The sequence below is a fragment of the Sceloporus occidentalis genome, unplaced genomic scaffold (assembly GCF_023333645.1).
Source record: "Sceloporus occidentalis isolate IW3139 unplaced genomic scaffold, rSceOcc1.0.p SCAF_408, whole genome shotgun sequence".
Lineage (NCBI taxonomy): Eukaryota > Metazoa > Chordata > Lepidosauria > Squamata > Phrynosomatidae > Sceloporus > Sceloporus occidentalis.
The window spans coordinates 305,001-323,289 of NW_028317388.1; the positions used below are offsets into that span (position 1 = coordinate 305,001).

Genomic DNA, 18,289 nt, shown 5'->3' on the forward strand with positions numbered 1-18,289 from the left:
CAACAATACTGATACTAATAATACCGATACTAATAATACCAATAATACTAATAATAATACTAATAATACCGCTAATACCAATAATACTAATAATACTGATACTAATAATACCACTAATACTAATAATAATACTAACAGTACCGCTAATACCAATAATACCGATACTAATAATACCGCTAATACAAATAATACCGATACTAATAATACTAACAATACTGATACTAATAATACCGATACTAATAATAATACTAACAATACTGATACCAACAATACTGATACTAATACCAATACTAATAATACCAATAATACTAATAATACCAATAATACTAATAATACTGATACTAATAATACCACTAATACTAATAATAATACTAACAGTACCGCTAATACCAATAATACCGATACTAATAATACCGCTAATACCAATAATACCGATACTAATAATACTAACAATACTGATACTAATAATACCGATACTAATAATAATACTAACAATACTGATACCAACAATACTGATACTAATACCGATACTAATAATACCACTAATACTAATAATACCAATAATACTAATAATACTGATACTAATAATACCACTAATACTAATAATAATACTAACAGTACCGCTAATACCGATACTAATAATACTGATACTAATAATATCACTAATACTAATACCAATAATACTAATAATAATACTAACAGTACCGCTAATACCAATAATACCGATAATAATACTACTAATACCAATAATACCGCTAATACTGATACTAATAATACTACCAATAATAATAATACTAAATACTAATACCAATAATATTACTACTACTAATAATATACGGCACTTTATAAATCAACAAACAGGAGAAGAATCCGTCCGGTGATCCCCCCCCCCCCCCCGAGCGAGGATGCGCGGCCGCCCGCTGCGGAAATCGCTGCAATAAACACACGAGACGGAGGCCTCCGGCTTACCTTGCGCGAAGTCGTGGAGCGCGAAGTCGAGCGCGTAGCGCAGGATGAAGTTGTTGTTCCACACGTAGAGCCGGTTATCGCGGGGGTTGTAGTCCAGCGAGGCGATGTACTGATACTGGTTGGGGAAGGGAATGTCGGCCGGCTCCCCGCGGTTCAGCTTGGTGTTGAAGACGTAGTCGATGGCGTTCTTTCCGTTCTCGCTCTCGTTGTCTTGGTACACGGAGCGCACCACGTAGAGGACGCCGCAGATCATGAAGGCGTTGGACGCGGCGCGCTTATCGTACGCCGTCTCCCACGTCGCCTCGAATCTCAGGGTGTAAGGGTTGAGCTGGCTGATCACAATCATCCCGTTATTCTGCTCCGTGGCATAGATCACCCATAAGCCGTTCTCGTCCACCGCCAGGTCGATGTCGCTTTTTCCTCCCCATCGGTACGGGGACGTGTCGTGGTAATTTGCATAATTGATAATCGCCTCTCCGCTCTTGATTCTAGTCCTCAAGTCAAACTTTACGATGTTCCTGGTCCGTTCCTTATTAAAAAAGACGGCGCCGTCATAGACCACGAAGCCCGTGCCGTCCACGCGGTTGGGAAGCTTGTAGGTGGTGGTCTGCCGCCCGCTCTGGAAGTCCTGCAGCGAGGCGTACTCGATGAGCGTGTCCGTGCGATACGGAGTCCACGGCATGAAATAGATCTTATCGGCCGCCTGCAGCGGGTCCTTGCACCACGCGCCCGCTTTCTGCTCGGCTTCGAAGATATACGGCGAGTCCACGACGGCCTTCAGCGCCCCGGGGCAAACAAAGACTGGCGGGAAGAGAGAGAGGATTATTTCACAAAACATGCATTTCAACGACTTTCCCCGTTCACAGGGAAAATAAGAGACTTGGGAAGATTCATCTAAACAGAGAGGAAAAATAACTATTTTAGAGCAGACTTCGTCGGGTGGAATGGGGTGAAATATTTTAGCCAACGAAAAACCAGCGGCCGCTTTCCGGCTATTAAAATACGTCAAAAAAAAAAAAGGTTTTCCATTCCTGCCGTTAACCTGCGCGGGCGTCGGGGAGCCAGAAACACGCTAACGCACCCCGAAACTAGGAACACGACATATATATCTATACAGAGGCCGGGAGCTGGAAAGAAGCGATGAATGGAACAGACAGGGAGAGCCTGAAACGGGGCATGCTGTGGCGAGGGGGCCGGGGGGCCGGGCAACTCAACGAAACGAACGGGGAGAAAAGAAACAGACGGAGTCAATACAAAGCACCGCGATTCCCACCCGGCGCTCGCAGAACGCGGCCCACCGAGGACCTCTCAGAACGCGGCCTATGAGCGGCCCGCCGGAGCACGGTGCAGAAATAGGGTCCTGCGGGGTGTTTGGGGGATAAGGGGGTAGAGAAGGTTAACATCCAGATGGCACATAACAGGGAGCTGGGGTCGGGCTGGGGTCGGGCTGGGGTCGGGCTGGGGTCGGGCTGGCGGGAGGAATTTATTTACCTTTTTGTTCCACTTCTATTTTAAGCATTGGAAGAGAAAGTGAAAAAAAGGATGCAAGGAGAAAAGAAGAGAGATTAACATGAATGGACTGTCAATCAAACAAAAAGCACAGACACTAAAGCAGGGACAGCAAGAACTCGGCTACACGGCCAATCCGGAGACACCTAGTGAAGGAAAGAGACTCTGGAACGTGACACACGCACCGCTTACACGCACCGCTTACACACGCACCGCTTACACACGCACCGCTTACACGCACCGCTTACACTCAGTGCTTACACACGCACCGCTTACACTCAGTGCTTACACACGCACCGCTTACACTCAGTGCTTACACACGCATCGCTTACACTCAGTGCTTACACACGCACCGCTTACACGCACCGCTTACACACACGCCGGAGAAACCGGCTCCAAACTGGACCTTATTCCACGTGAACGAGACACTCGTCAACAGAGCAGGAAATATTTGGATTTATGATCACATATCTGCCCCTTCTTTCTCCCGAGTCCTGCACCAGTTAACTGACTTGTTACAAGCGGAAAAAAGATATAGAATAAGCAGCCAATCAGGGGCAGGAGGCCGGTGGCGTTAAAGTTCTGGCCAATTAGTGTTTGGGGTTCAGCAGCGCCTTGGATTTGGTTCTGGAAACCCACGGCAGGAGCAGCAATTATATAGAGTCATAGAGCTCGGCTTCACTGGCTTTACCGCCTTTCAAGGTTATTACAGCTCAGTAAAGACTACCTCTTAATGAACGGGGTCGGAATGGTGCTTGGATGCCCTGGTATCGGATACACGTCAGGCACACGGGTGGTGTTTGTGCTCTGGTGACGAATGTCTTTTCAGTGACCGGCCCCCTCTATCGGGCCGAGAACCCACGGATCTTAAAGCCCCGCCAGGACCGGATTCCCCACTGCAGACACTGGAGACCCCCGGACATGCGCCACCCAACCCACCAAAATGTCTCCAATGTCAAACTTTTTGGGGTTTCCGGCCGCGAGAAGGCGTCTGATTTTAATCCGGTTTCCCAGGGATTCAGGATCTTTCTTCACAGTTTGGGGTAACTGGACAGCAACTCCTACCGAAGAGACACCCGACAGCGGCACCCTCTGAGGGTCACTCTGCTGACGTAAAGCCACGCGACGCTACCGTTCCACCTGTCCAAACCCCCCGCGGAACACTAACCCCCCCGCCGCTCCTAACCCTGCGCGGAACACCAACCCCCCGCCGCTCCTAACCCTGCGCGGAAATCCAACCCCCCGCCGCTCCTAACCCTGCGCGGAACACCATCCCCCCCCGCTCCTAACCCTCCGCGGAACACCAACCCCCCGCCGCTCCTAACCCTGCGCGGAAATCCAACCCCCCGCCGCTCCTAACCCTGCGCGGAAAACCAACCCCCCGCCGCTCCTAACCCTGCGCGGAACACCAACCCCCCGCCGCTCCTAACCCTCCGCGGAACACCAACCCCCTGCCGCTCCTAACCCTGCACGGAACACCAACCCCCCGCCGCTCCTAACCCTCCGCGGAACACCAACCCCCCCCCCCCGCTCCTAACCCTCCGCGGACCACCAACCCCCCCCGCTCCTAACCCTCCGCGGAACACCAACCCCCCGCCGCTCCTAACCCTGCGCGGAACACCAACCCCCCGCCGCTCCTAACCCTGCGCGGAACACCAACCCCCCGCCGCTCCTAACCCTGCGCGGAACACCAACCCCCCGCCGCTCCTAACCCTGCGCGGAACACCATCCCCCCGCCGCTCCTAACCCTGCGCGGAACACCAACCCCCCGCCGCTCCTAACCCTCCGCGGACCACCAACCCCCCCCGCTCCTAACCCTCCGCGGAACACCAACCCCCCGCCGCTCCTAACCCTGCACGGAACACCAACCCCCCGCCGCTCCTAACCCTCCGCGGAACACCAACCCCCCCCCCCGCTCCTAACCCTCCGCGGACCACCAACCCCCCGCCGCTCCTAACCCTCCGCGGACCACCAACCCCCCCCGCTCCTAACCCTCCGCGGAACACCAACCCCCCGCCGCTCCTAACCCTGCCCAGAACACCAACCCCCCGCCGCTCCTAACCCTGCGCGGAACACCAACCCCCCGCCGCTCCTAACCCTGCCCAGAACACCAACCTCTCGCCGCTCCTAACCCGCACCGGACCACCAAGTCCCCGCCGCTCGTCTTTCTCCCCTGACCCAGCCTCAATGTGTATATTAAACAGCGTTTCACATAATGGGGTTGTGGGGTACTCCACAGCGCCCCGTTCAGTAATAAAAACACAAACCCGAAACATTTTCAGAAAAAAATAAATCTTCCTTCCTATTTTTATAAAAATAATAAAAACATTTGAAAAACAGATAAATTGCCAAAAGCCGTCATCGAGTTGCCGCGCCGTGTCATGGTCACGCGAGATGGCAGCGTGAAGGATGATCAGATGTCTCACCGGGAGCCAAAGCCGTTAACCGGAGCGAGCGCGGCAGAGACGGGGATCCCGTACTCGGCTTTATAATAATTCGGGCAGATTTGGGGAATTCTCGCTGGAGACGCCTGAGCTTCTCATTATTCGGAAGCTTGGGTTCCCGGAGAGCGCCGGCCGTCATGACATCGGGCATTATTAGCAGAATACGTATCTGGCCAACGAATCGCACTAAGAGGAGGAAGAAAGGGGGATGCGGGCGTCACTGACTCCGCGCGCCAGATGGGGGGTTATTACTATTTTAGAACAGCATCTTTACCATTAAAAAAAAAGCGCATCAGCCATTAAAGGGGTTAAAAGAAAACCATCTTTACTGAGCGCTCTCTGCCCGGCAGGCGAAGGCAGCACGTTCACGCATGCGCAGAGCTGCTCAAAAGCTTCATTTATTTTTAAGTAACTTTTTTTAAAGTAAAATGCATTTGGTCCCCATGGGCGGGGGGGGGGGGGGGGGGGGTGAGATCTGTCCGTGCCGCGTCTCCGCGTTTTATAAGGGTTATAGTTACAGGTTTATTATTAAATCATTATCAACATGCCATGGAGTGTATGAGGAGCCGTTACTCCGGATTACTCTGGTCCAGGAATGGTTAAATAAAGAGGCCGCTCTTGCTTCGCGGCCGCGTATGCGCTAAAAAAGATCAGCAAAAAACGGAGAGAATTAGAAAATGTAAATTTCTCGGGTTATTCAGAACAAATTCCGACCAAACTCCTGTGGACAAAAACAGTGAAATGAAACGTCTTATACCAGACACAATAAAATGAGTTCTGACGCTAAACCCTTTCAGTGCCAAAGGCTTAGACAATTCGCCTGGCAGTGAGAGGGTTAAAACCAGACCCTAACCATGTAGTGACAGAGGGACAGATAGGGAGACGTTAAGCCCCCACAAGGATAACAAAAACCACACTTTCTACACCATTAAAACGTAAGTGCCAGTCAGGTGCAGTGAGTGTGTGATGTCATTCAGGCAGTGACATCAGAAGGGCAAAACCCTGCAAGTCGCACACAGCGGCCGGCACGCGGGGTCTTCTCGGAGAGCCTTCGCACACACAAGCCAGACTGTGCAGACGGCTCCCGGATCCACTCACCCTCCCTACCGGAGTCCCCACGCTTACTGCAGGGCTCCCGGATCCACTCACCCTCCCTACCGGAGTCCCCACACTTACTGCAGGGCTCCCGGATCCACTCACCCTCCCTACCGGAGTCCCCACACTTACTGCAGGGCTCCCGGATCCACTCACCCTCCCTACCGGAGTCCCCACACTTACTGCAGGGCTCCCGGATCCACTCACCCTCCCTACCGTAGTCCCCACACTTACTGCAGGGCTCCCGGATCCACTCACCCTCCCTACCGGAGTCCCCACACTTACTGCAGGGCTCCCGGATCCACTCACCCTCCCTACCGGAGTCCCCACGCTTACTGCAGGGCTCCCGGATCCACTCACCCTCCCTACCGGAGTCCCCACACTTACTGCAGGGCTCCCGGATCCACTCACCCTCCCTACCGGAGTCCCCACACTTACTGCAGGGCTCCCGGATCCACTCACCCTCCCTACCGGAGTCCCCACGCTTACTGCAGGGCTCCCGGATCCACTCACCCTCCCTACCGGAGTCCCCACGCTTACTGCAGGGCTCCCGGATCCACTCACCCTCCCTACCGGAGTCCCCACGCTTACTGCAGGGCTCCCGGATCCACTCACCCTCCCTACCGGAGTCCCCACACTTACTGCAGGGCTCCCGGATCCACTCACCCTCCCTACCGTAGTCCCCACTCTTACTGCAGGGCTCCCGGATCCACTCACCCTCCCTACCGGAGTCCCCACACTTACTGCAGGGCTCCCGGATCCACTCACCCTCCCTACCGGAGTCCCCACGCTTACTGCAGGGCTCCCGGATCCACTCACCCTCCCTACTGGAGTCCCCACGCTTACTGCAGGGCTCCCGGATCCACTCACCCTCCCTCCCAGAGTCCGGAAGCCACGTCTGCTCGGCTGCCAATCATCGTTACAATACCCAGGAACCTGCGCAGCGTTAATAAAATTCCCCCGGATTCTCCCGAGTGAGCGATGATCACCGGAAGACAAAATAATAAATGACTGGAGGATTTTCAGACGGCGGCCGCTTTACGGAGAGGTGAAAACAATTAGCGGCTCGCGGGGCGGATTACACCGCAGAGAAGCGTCTCGCTGCGATCAGAAATCACGAATGCGATTCGCTGCCCATTCAGCTCCGGGGAGGAATTCCGCAGCCAGACGGAGGAGACGCAGCAGGTGGCCGCTGGAGCGAGGCGCGACTCAAATCAAAGTCAAGTTTCTTTAGGGAAGTGCGAGCCAAGCCAATTTGTCGGCCCGGGATTGGGCGATGAACTTCGTTTCCGTCCGGCACCCCGAGCTGCGAAATCCGGTTTGTTTTCTAGAAAAACACGAGCCTGAAAGCAAACACTTCGGAACGCAGACGGACGCCCCCGCCGGGAGGAGGATCCGCGCGCCCTGCGTGTAACCCGGTTCACAATGTCACGGGCGGCGCGGTACTTACTGTATGGGACGCACTCATACTGGACCTCCAAATACTTGTAGGTTCCGGGACACGGGTCGGGAAAGACCTCGGAGCCGGTGACCACGACGCACTGCGTCCGATTGTTGCATCTGGAACGGGAAACAAGAGGATTCTTTAGAAAACAGAAGTTTGTGAACCGAGTCTCTCCGCCTCGTCAGACCCCCTGAATATATGGATTGTATTAAGCGCTGCGTAAACTGTAGGCGCTACATAAATAAAATACTAATACTAATAATAATAATACTCATAATAATAATAATAATAATACTCAGAATAATAATAATAATACTCAGAATAATAATAATAATACTCAGAATAATAATAATAATAATAATAATACTCAGAATAATAATAATAATACTCAGAATAATAACAATAATAATACTCAGAATAATAATAATAACCTCGTCAGACCCCCTGAATATATGGATTGTATTAAGCGCTGCGTAAACTGTAGGCGCTACATAAATAAAATACTAATACTAATAATAATAATACTCAGAATAATAATAATACTCAGAATAATAATAATACTCAGAATAATAATAATAATAATACTCAGAATAATAATAATAATAACTCCGAATAATAATAATACTCAGAATAATAATAATAATAATAATAATAATAATACTCAGAATAATAATAATAATAATACTCAGAATAATAATAACAATAATAATACTCAGAATAATAATAACAATAATAATACTCAGAATAATAATAATAATAATAATACTCAGAATAATAATAATAATACTCAGAATAATAATAACAATAATAATACTCAGAATAATAATAATAATAATAATACTCAGAATAATAATAATACTCAGAATAATAATAATACTCAGAATAATAATAATACTCATACTCAGAATAATAATAATAACAATAATAATACTCAGAATAATACTCAGAATAATAATAATACTCATAATAATAATAATAATCAATAATAATACTCAATAATAATAATAATAATCAATAATAATAATCAGACCCGCGCGACCGGCACGTGGAGGGTTTATTACATTATTTGCCCCTCGCCCTGCGCGGGGTGACCGTTGCAGTCACCCGGCTTTTATAGTTACTTTCTGTTCGTATCTCTGAAGAACGCGCATGCTCTTCGGTTTTCGGCGCACGGAGCGAGACAAACCCCCCGTTCACCCCGGCGGTGGCGTTGCGGGGCGATGGAGAGGAGATCGTGTGAAGGGTTTTCATCAATATTCTTGTTCTAGTGATTAAGGAGAGGCTGCTGCTCGGGCGAGATAACGCTCGCTCCTCTCGTCACGCTCCAAACCCTGTTGGGAATCTTCAGCGATCGTTAGATAGACCGCAGTAACGACTCTCTCTCCTGCGACGCTCTGTCGCTCCCCATCTCCACCAGAACAGCTTTATTACCGGAGCCCCCCCCCCGAAACGTCTCCGGCCCGCGGGATGCGCCGCTCTCTCAAACCAGGTTTCAGCTCGAAAATCTAAATGAAGAAAATGTCGCTACCTCCTGCCAGGGGCCGCCGCTCCGCGCTATTCTCAGAAACATTAAAAATACAGCCGCGTATAACCCGAGAGCGACATAAAGCAGGGACCCCCGTCCAGGGCCACGGAGAGGACCCCGAGTCCGGTGTCCCGGGGAGACGCGAGGAAAACACTCTGATTTTATGAAATGGAGCAAAAAACTAATCGATAAAAACAAAGCTCAATAAAAAAAACCAAAGAAACCGAGAAATGAAACAAATAAACGAAGGGGAATTTCATTTAAAACTCGCAGATACCCCGGTCGTCACACACCCGCCACCCGTATTATTACCCCGGAGGGGGTGTGGCTTGGAAATTCTGTCCGATCCCACTCAGCGCCTTCATTATCGAGAGTATTTTTTATTTGAATTTTTTTTTATTTGCCCTGAAAACGCTGGGCGAGTTTATAGAGAGCCGTAACGCGCTGTCCATCACTCGAAAGGTTAATCAGCGGCCGATCCGGTGCTCCCCCCGCAGCCCGATCCGGTGCTCTAACCCGCCCCCCCCCCCGATCCGGTGCTTCCCCCGCCCGCAGCCCGATCCGGTGCTTCCCCCGCCCCCCCCCGATCCGGTGCTCCACCTGCGGCCCGATCCGGTGCTCCTCCCGCTCCCTTCCTTCCGCGAGCGACCGCTCAAATTGGGGGATTACTTGGAGAAATGTCCCCCATCACTGCCGGATTTGCATTTATATCCCATTTAGCAGCCGGTAATTTGGAGCTCGCGACAGGGCGCCCCATTTAGTTGAATTAGCGAGGAGGCAGACGGACGCCGCACCAAACGCGCAGCGTGTTACCGCGTGACCTTGGCCGCGATCTCCGACTCCTTCCTCCATAACCCTCGCTAATTATCTGCGCAGTTACAGGCCTTCCGTGGCAGGTCATTTTTCTTGCAATAGGAGATTTTTGCCTTTTCAATATTTAATTAGACTTGTTATGATATAAAATCGTCGCGCATGCACACGCTCGCCAACTCTCTGGCCGTTCCTCCTAATTACGCTCACATTCACGTCGGTCGTCTGAAAGCTCCTTCCTCTTCTAATTATTTACTCCTTAAAGATCACTCGGGAGAGAACATCTTTACGGCGCGCGCGGCGCACATTGCTTTTCTGCTCCGTTAATTACGCGCTTAGAGGATTAGCGGCGGCGCGGACAGACCCGCATTTAGGGCAAATTCCGCAGGATGAAGAAATATAAATCGTTTTATGTAAAGCTGCCCAGGAGGGCCGGAATTTTTTTTTCTTAATCATCGGAACGTATACGGCAGGACGGGATCCGGTTCCAGAGCGGAGGCCGCGCTGCATTCATCAGAACATCGAGAACCAACCGCCATCAGATTCCTCCGACGCGTTCAATGCAGGACGGAATATCTGGGGGGTATTAGAATAAACGGATCGCCGGATACACGGGAATCAGGAGACGTCGTCCAATCAGAGCTTCGTATAAATAGTTTGTGGTCTCCGTGTGCGTTTCCGGGGGGCTCGCCTGATGCACAGGGGGCTGGGTTCCCCGAGTGGAGCCGGAGCCTCCGGTGCCAGGTACTCGGTACAGCTCTATGGGAATAATCCCCGCGCCGGGGGGATAAAGGAGCGGAAAGGAACCGGAACGATTAAAGTCAAACGAGAGAAGTCTGCGGGAAAAGGGATAAAATGACGAGCGCCGCCTCCAACAGCGAAGCGGTTAAACCCGACGAGACGCGTTCTGCATTAGATCCTCGCGGCGGTTCGTGTTCTAGACTCGCTTCGCAGTGACCTATAAAGCGCTGGAATGCATTAAATATCTGCTAACGCCGGGCCTGGGAGTGCGAGCCATTGTGCTGCGAAGCGGCAAAGACAGCACTCAGCAGGAGGCGGCGCGCGGCTGTCACCGATATAAACAGCGAGCGAGAGAGGCGGCGCAGGGAGCCGCTCACCGTCCAGACTCACCCGGCGCTCGCGGGCACTCGGCAGGCGCGGTATCCAGACTCACCCGGCATTCGCGGGCACTCGGCAGGCGCGGTTATTTAGACTCACCCGGCCCTCGCGGGCACTCGGCAGGCGCGGTTATTTAGACTCACCCGGCGCTCGCGGCCACTCGGCAGGCGTGGTTATTTAGACTCACCCGGCCCTCGCGGGCACTCGGCAGGCGCGGTTATTTAGACTCACCCGGCCCTCGCGGGCACTCGGCAGGCGCGGTTATTTAGACTCACCCGGCCCTCGCGGGCACTCGGCAGGCACGGTTATTTAGACTCACCCGGCCCTCGCGGGCACTCGGCAGGCACGGTTAGACGGTTTCAACCTGACAACTTTCTATGATTTGCTTTCAAGGATTTAACCCTTTCACAGGCTGCCATTGGCCACCCTAATAATCCGTGTTCATCCCGGTATAAATATTTCGATTATATATAAAATGTATCAATAACGGCATAAAAAAAAACTCAAAGTGACAAAGTGAGAGCCGAGGGACGCCGTCTTTTTTTTTCAACCTCAATCACAATGTAACACTTTGCGTTTCTGCCGAGCGTGTGGCAGTAAGGGGTTAACAGGTTTCGCTGAGAATCCCGCCGCAACCACTCCCCAGCCCCCCCCCCCGCTGGCGGCGCGGCTCCCTTTCTCACGCATTTTTAGCAGTTTTGCTGTTTTTTGGGGGTTTTCGCCGGGGTCCGGACCGACGCTTGGAAACAAACACAAAACAACAAACGTTGCCCCCCCTGCAGGGGGCTTTTCTTCCACTTCCAAGGTTTAATCCCACTTGGCCGGGGTGAGAATTTTCCCCGCGGGGTCGTGAAGGAGGCGACTGTTCCCAGCGCACGTCCACAAAGGTCATCTCGTCACCTTAATTGAAACCATCGGCTGCCTGGCGGACGGCGGCTTTCTGCGCGACGAGATGCACTCAATTAACGGGATCTCTTAGAAGACGCGCCGCCAGCTGGAGCAGGACCAGCTCCTCCATTAATTATTGGGGGGGTAATAACTGCTTTATCGCATGGCAGATCAGGGATGGCAGCAGCGGGAATATGCAAGTAAAACAGATAATCTGTGGCAGGTTGTCACTCGGTGTGCGCATGCACAGGGTCTCGGGCCACCGCCACGTGGGAAGTAAATAGTGGCTGCCCGATCCGTGGGAAGTAAATAGTGGCTGCCCGATCCGTGGGAAGTAAATAGTGGCGGCCCGATCCGTGGGAAGCAAAGCGCGGCGGCCCGATCCGTGGGAAGTAAATAGTGGCGGCCCGATCCGTGGGAAGTAAATAGTGGCGGCCCGATCCGTGTGAAGTAAAGCGCGGCGGCCCGATCCGTGGGAAGTAAAGCGTGGCGGCGGCTGCCCGATCCGTGGGAAGTAAAGCGCGGCGGCCCGATCTGTGGGAAGTAAAGCGCGGCGGCCCGATCTGTGGGAAGTAAAGCGTGGCGGCGGCTGCCCGATCCGTGGGACCCCCACACCTCTCTGCGATCCCCGTGCGATTCATTAGATGTTTTGATGTTAATGGTCTCTGTCAGTTTCAGGCTTCTCTCCTCTTTGATGAATATTTAAAACATTTGAATAAAAATCTTATTTTTCGGATCTAGAAAGACAAACGGCTACCGAGCGGAAACGCAAACAAAGCTCCTTAAAACGCGCCGGGTACAGATCGCAGCGTCTGCCGTCCCACTAATTGATAAATAAAGGGAAAGGAGTCGCTCTAATCCAGGGTCCGTGAAAAGGTCTCCTCGGCCTCCCCCTCAAGCAGCGAAAACCATCTCCCCCAAAACAAAACGATAATTTAAAGACGGCAGATTACGGATAAATCGCATGGCTGCAGGCGATTGCAGATTTTCACTGCGTTTTATCGAGGAGGAGCTGCTTCTTCTTCTTCGGGGGGCCGTATACGTTCTATAGGCGATCAAATTCATTATCTGCGCCAGGAGTCTCCCGGCTCCTGCTTGGGGCCGATAAACTTCTGGGGCCACACGAGAGGACAGCGAAGTAAAGCGAAAGAATAAAACGAGATCTCAAACGCTTGGAAGAAACCCGAGACAAACACGACGTTTCCAAGAGCTTTAAGCGCATTCTGTATCGTTACAAATGCGAAGCGAATGACACGTGCTTCACACGATGCTGGGGCGGAATAAAACCTACGGCGCATGCGGCGCTCCTCACCTCTGCGACATGATTTTGTACGCGTCTGGAAGATGGCAGTCCGTGTTCTCCATCTGAAATGGGTCAGCATCACAGATCTTGTCGTCTGTGCGCCCGTAGTTGGCACTTTCGATCATTATGACATCACTTCCGGGACATCTGAGGTCAATGGGGTACCCTTCGCACGCGAGCTCCCTCCGTACCAAACCAAACGGTAACGCCGCACGGCTGAAAGCTGAAAACGAGGCAAAAACAGGAATAAAATATAAATTTCAGGAAAATCTAATAAATATCAACTAAGTCAGAATATTCTACACAGCGCCGGCCGTTTCCTACTAATACCCCAGCTAATTCCCCCAGATTATACCCCCGCGCTTATAGCCCTGGCCAATACCCCCCCACTGCTGTTTATACCCAAACACACACAGAAAAATGAGGACAGCGTTACGGAATCGGCACGGGTTTTATAATAAACGGGGACGCCGGCAGACGCTTTTTAATAGAGCTGCGCAGGAGAGACCCCAACATCCCCCAACGGACCCCCGCCTGCCGCAGCACAAACATGGAGCGGCTTTTATTCGTATGCTCCGTGAAGCCGCCCATCGGCGGCGGGAGACGAGAATCAGGCCCCTGTAACGCTGCTTAGCAGTTTATTCCCAGGGGCCAGGCAGTCGTCGGCCCCTCGGCAGAGCGCAGGGCTGGAAGCCCCCCAGGGAAGGACTGTTTGTAGCTCACAGCTAAACGCACTATTCAGACAATCCGTTCACAACACGAGATCGCTTACAGAACGCGGCAGGAAAGCGCCTTTTACACCGCATTTCTCGGCACGCTCTCCATGCGCCGTCATACCTTTCAAACGCCCTCCTTCCTGCCCTTTCTTGGGGCATTTAGGGCGAGAGGGTAAAATAAAGTGAAATTCATTCTAAACGTTGTTGAGCAGAACCCGACCCGGAAAGCGTCTGGAACGTAAATATCTTTTTTGGCCAACATTTGTTAAGCAGCGACCGGCACCATCGATACGATACATATTTATACGACGCGAGCGGCGGTGACCTTCCTGCCTCCCAACCCCCAACCCGAGGCCCCCGGAGGGCTCGCATTTCACCCCTCTGTCCTTGGAGCTCCTGGTTTCCCTCTACGGGGAGGACAAACACAACGATAAGAAGGAGCAGAAGCGACGGCGGTCGGGACTACAGAGAAAACGCGAGGATTCCGACACTTTGTTACTCGCCGCCTTACGTTACTTCTTACATCAGCGCAGGTCACATGATGTCACGCTTTTCACCACACATCAATGCTGTGTGTGTCCAGCGGCGTAACGCGCTGCGTGCTTGCGGGCGTAACGTGCTGCGTGCTTGCGGATTGCGGGCGTAACGCGCTGCGTGCTTGCGGATTGCGGGCGTAACGCGCTGCGTGCTTGCGGATTGCTGGCGTAACGCGCTGCGTGCTTGCGGATTGCGGGCGTAACGCGCGGCGTGCTTGCGGATTGCGGGCGTAACGCGCGGCGTGCTTGCGGATTGCGGGCGTAACGCGCGGCGTGCTTGCGGATTGCTGGCGTAACGGCCCGCGTGCTTGCGGATTGCTGGCGTAACGTGCCGCGTGCTTGCGGATTGCTGGCGTAACGCGCCGCGTGCTTGCGGATTGCGGGCGTAACGCGCGGCGTGCTTGCGGATTGCGGGCGTAACGCGCCGCGTGCTTGCGGATTGCGGGCGTAACGCGCGGCGTGCTTGCGGATTGCGGGCGTAACGCGCTGCGTGCTTGCGGATTGCTGGCGTAACGCGCCGCGTGCTTGCGGATTGCTGGCGTAACGCGCCGCGTGCTTGCGGATTGCTGGCGTAACGCGCCGCGTGCTTGCGGATTGCGGGCGTAACGCGCGGCGTGCTTGCGGATTGCGGGCGTAACGCGCCGCGTGCTTGCGGATTGCGGGCGTAACGCGCTGCGTGCTTGCGGATTGCTGGCGTAACGCGCCGCGTGCTTGCGGATTGCTGGCGTAACGCGCCGCGTGCTTGCGGATTGCTGGCGTAACGCGCTGCGTGCTTGCGGATTGCGGGCGTAACGTGCTGCGTGCTTGCTGGCGTAACGCGCTGCGTGCTTGCGGATTGCGGGCGTAACGTGCTGCGTGCTTGCTGGCGTAACGCGCTGCGTGCTTGCGGATCAGCGCAGGGTGCCGCTATACGTTTGGTAATTCCCGCACTTATTTCTATATGTTATTTACTCAAATGAGGAGATAAAAGGGGCAAGAGAAAGAAACGACCCAAAAACGCCTGCAATACCTCCGGCCCAAAGCAAAGGAAGCGAGGGGCGGCCGGCGCAAGAACCCCCCCCCCAAAGACCAGACACTAAAATCGTTACTTTAAAGCAGCCGCAAAAAAAAAAATGAAATCTCATAAAAACAACAGAACCCGCGGAGCCCGAACCCAAAAAAACCCATAATATCAATAAAGAATAAAAAAAACATAGTGAAATGCAGGAATGCGAGGGGGGCCGCCATGCGCGGGGGTCTCAGGCGCGTCTCCGCGGAAAAGGCTTCTCAGTAATCAGGAAAAGTCCTTGAAACAGAACAGGAATTCCTCGGCATTCATTCGCAATCAGATTCCCTGCACTTCCTCCGCTGCCGGCCGGCAGCCGCACGTCGTCCATCCCCACCGTGACCTTGCGCTATTTGTTATTGTTTGAGCCGCCATTAATCAAGTGAGGGTTTGGTTATTTTTATTTCGTGTGTCACATTCCGAGGGCCGGTGGGGGCTGCCAGGCCGGACCGCCGTAACAATTCTATTCACTGCCCGTGTGGGCATCTCGTCCTCGAATTAAATCAGGGATCGAGAGACTAAAACCGTAAATAATAAATCACAAGGAATCCGCAAACTTGTAGTTCTGGAAACGGCGGTGATGATGTCATAATCACTCTGATCGGCGCCTTATCGCACATTCTGGTCACAGATGGCGAAGGCAGCCTTCCCGCTCCTCTCATGCAGTCACTTAAGCGTCTCCTCCGCCTGCACCAAGCCAGCTCCATCGCGCATGCACGCCAAGCCCTTCACATGAATCAGAGCTGCGCTATTTCACGGAGCCCCGGTGGGCCCCGGCGGACGCGTTCACCAAAAGGCTGAACTTATTCAAAAAATAAGCAACACAAAAGCTCACCCTGCCTCCTCGCCAACAACTTCAGAGGCAAGAGAGTCTGACCAAGGGGGCCGGGCGGCATTTGGCGGGGGTCACTGTATTATTAGCCCCGATGCGCATATTTCTGCAACTAAAAGGGTTAATATTTACCGGTGACACGCCGCACGGTAACCTATAACGCCACCGCGTCAGCATGTTCTATACATTACAGGCAGCACACTGCATGACAACCAGAGCATCCAATCAGCTGCAGCCTCCGGGCCGTCTTCTGACAGGAAGTGAGAAGCGCGCAGGAAAAATACTTCCCCCGCACGCAGAGCAAACGAAGCCCCAGAAAAGTAACACGCGTTCCGGCGACAGAGGAACCGATCTTACGAGAAAATCTCGCTCGAGGAGAAGGAAAATCTCTTTTGCTCCGGGAAAGATGTATATTTTAATTAAAGGATTTTTGGCGGTGATACTCAGGGCCCACAATACGGGGTCACCGGTCCCTGTGCTAAAGAGGCTTAAAGCCCCCTGGTTGTGTGTTTTGGGATGCGCATTGTTTAGCGGAGCGGGGCCCGGTGCCTGTCACACCCCATTAACACGGCTCCCATTTGTCTTTCTTCCGACCGCTTCCAACGACTGCCTGGAAACGAAGCCCCCGTCATTCTTCTGTCTGACAAGGAAGGTCACTCGCTGCGGCTATCACTGCCGATAATGGGGGCTATTACTATATCGGGGGCTATTACTGCCATTACCCCCCCGCCCCGGTATTGGCACTAATAGCCCCCGATATAGTAATAGCCCCCATTGACGGCAGTGATAGCCCCCGAAGACTTTTGAAAAGCGTTGTTTGGGAATCCGGTAACCGGACGGGTTTTATTATTCAAATTTTTGAAGGCGGAATAATTTCACCCGCCACGGCCGCGGAACCTGCGCGCCCCGGAACCTGCTGAAAATGATCATTTATTGTGAAAAGGGTTGGTTGGGTAACAGCCGGGGCGGGATAATATGTATCGGCGTCTCGCCTTTTCCTTCAGTGACCGGTTAGGAACGGCTGACGCTTCATTGTAAGAATTCTGGACTTTATGAAGCATAAAGCAGTGAAACCCCCAACGAGGCGCATCAGAGACCCCCAAAGTCTGGCCGCCGGAGCGCCTTCCATTCATAAAGGCAGATGTTTTATACTCTGATAAACACGGCTCCAAACAACAACGTGTATTCTCCTGATACTATGGCAGCTCCGGCACACGGGGCCGAGTAACAAACACAATGAGCAGGGCCCCCGATGACATCACAGAGGGTCCCCAGCCGTCCCTGCGCAGCTACTCGCATGGCGACGTGTTCACTAATAGACCAATTAATGCTGCCGAGGTGTTTGTTGGAAGGCGACGCCGCGTCTGATCCATCTAATAACGGATCGCATTCACGCTGCGAATATCTTCCGTGATCCGGAGCAGAGCGGTCCGTCCATTAAATAACTATTTATATCCCTGCGGGGGATCTGCCACGAGATCCGCGCCGGGGGGCTCTCCGCTACTAGATCCGCGCCGGGAGGGATCTGCGCTGGGGGGCATCCGCCACTAGATCCGCGCCGGGGGGGCATCCCCTACTAGATCTGTGCTGGGGGGCATCCGCCACTAGATCCGCGCCGGGGGGAACCCACTGTCACCCTGTAACAGTTACCAACAAAATAATCAATTTCCCAAAACCTTTTTTTTTTTTTTTTTTAATAGTGGAATTTTTAGCATATTAAACGGCGCAGAATCAACCCCATAAAAGACATCCTGCTTCCTCTCCACGAGTGACGCTGCAGAGACGTGGAAATCACGGCGGGGGCCCCCGGAGACGTGGAAATCATGGCGGGGCCCCCCGGAGACGTGGAAATCAAGGCGGGGCCCCCCGGAGACGTGGAAATCACGGCGGGGCCCCCCGGAGACGTGGAAATCATGGCGGGGCCCCCCGGAGACGTGGAAATCACGGCGGGGCCCCCCGGAGACGTGGAAATCACGGCGGGGCCCCCCGGAGACGTGGAAATCATGGCGGGGCCCCCCGGAGACGTGGAAATCACGGCGGGGCCCCCCGGAGAC

General features: G+C 53.0%; 1 protein-coding gene across 1 annotated transcript in view; it reads right to left on the reverse strand.

Moving 5' to 3' along the window:
- Positions 1-17,534, reverse strand: part of LOC149272858 (adhesion G protein-coupled receptor L2-like) — a 40,105-nt gene extending 22,571 nt beyond the window's left edge. Inside the window, exons 1-5 of the mRNA XM_089506661.1 lie at positions 17,469-17,534; positions 14,415-15,264; positions 13,116-13,329; positions 7,468-7,577; positions 970-1,770 (exon numbers count right to left, since the gene is read on the reverse strand). Of these exons, the coding sequence (XP_089362787.1) occupies positions 970-1,770; positions 7,468-7,577; positions 13,116-13,329; positions 14,415-15,264; positions 17,469-17,534 (2,041 nt within the window). The remainder of the gene's footprint in view (positions 1-969; positions 1,771-7,467; positions 7,578-13,115; positions 13,330-14,414; positions 15,265-17,468) is intronic.
- Positions 17,535-18,289: the final 755 nt, after the last annotated feature.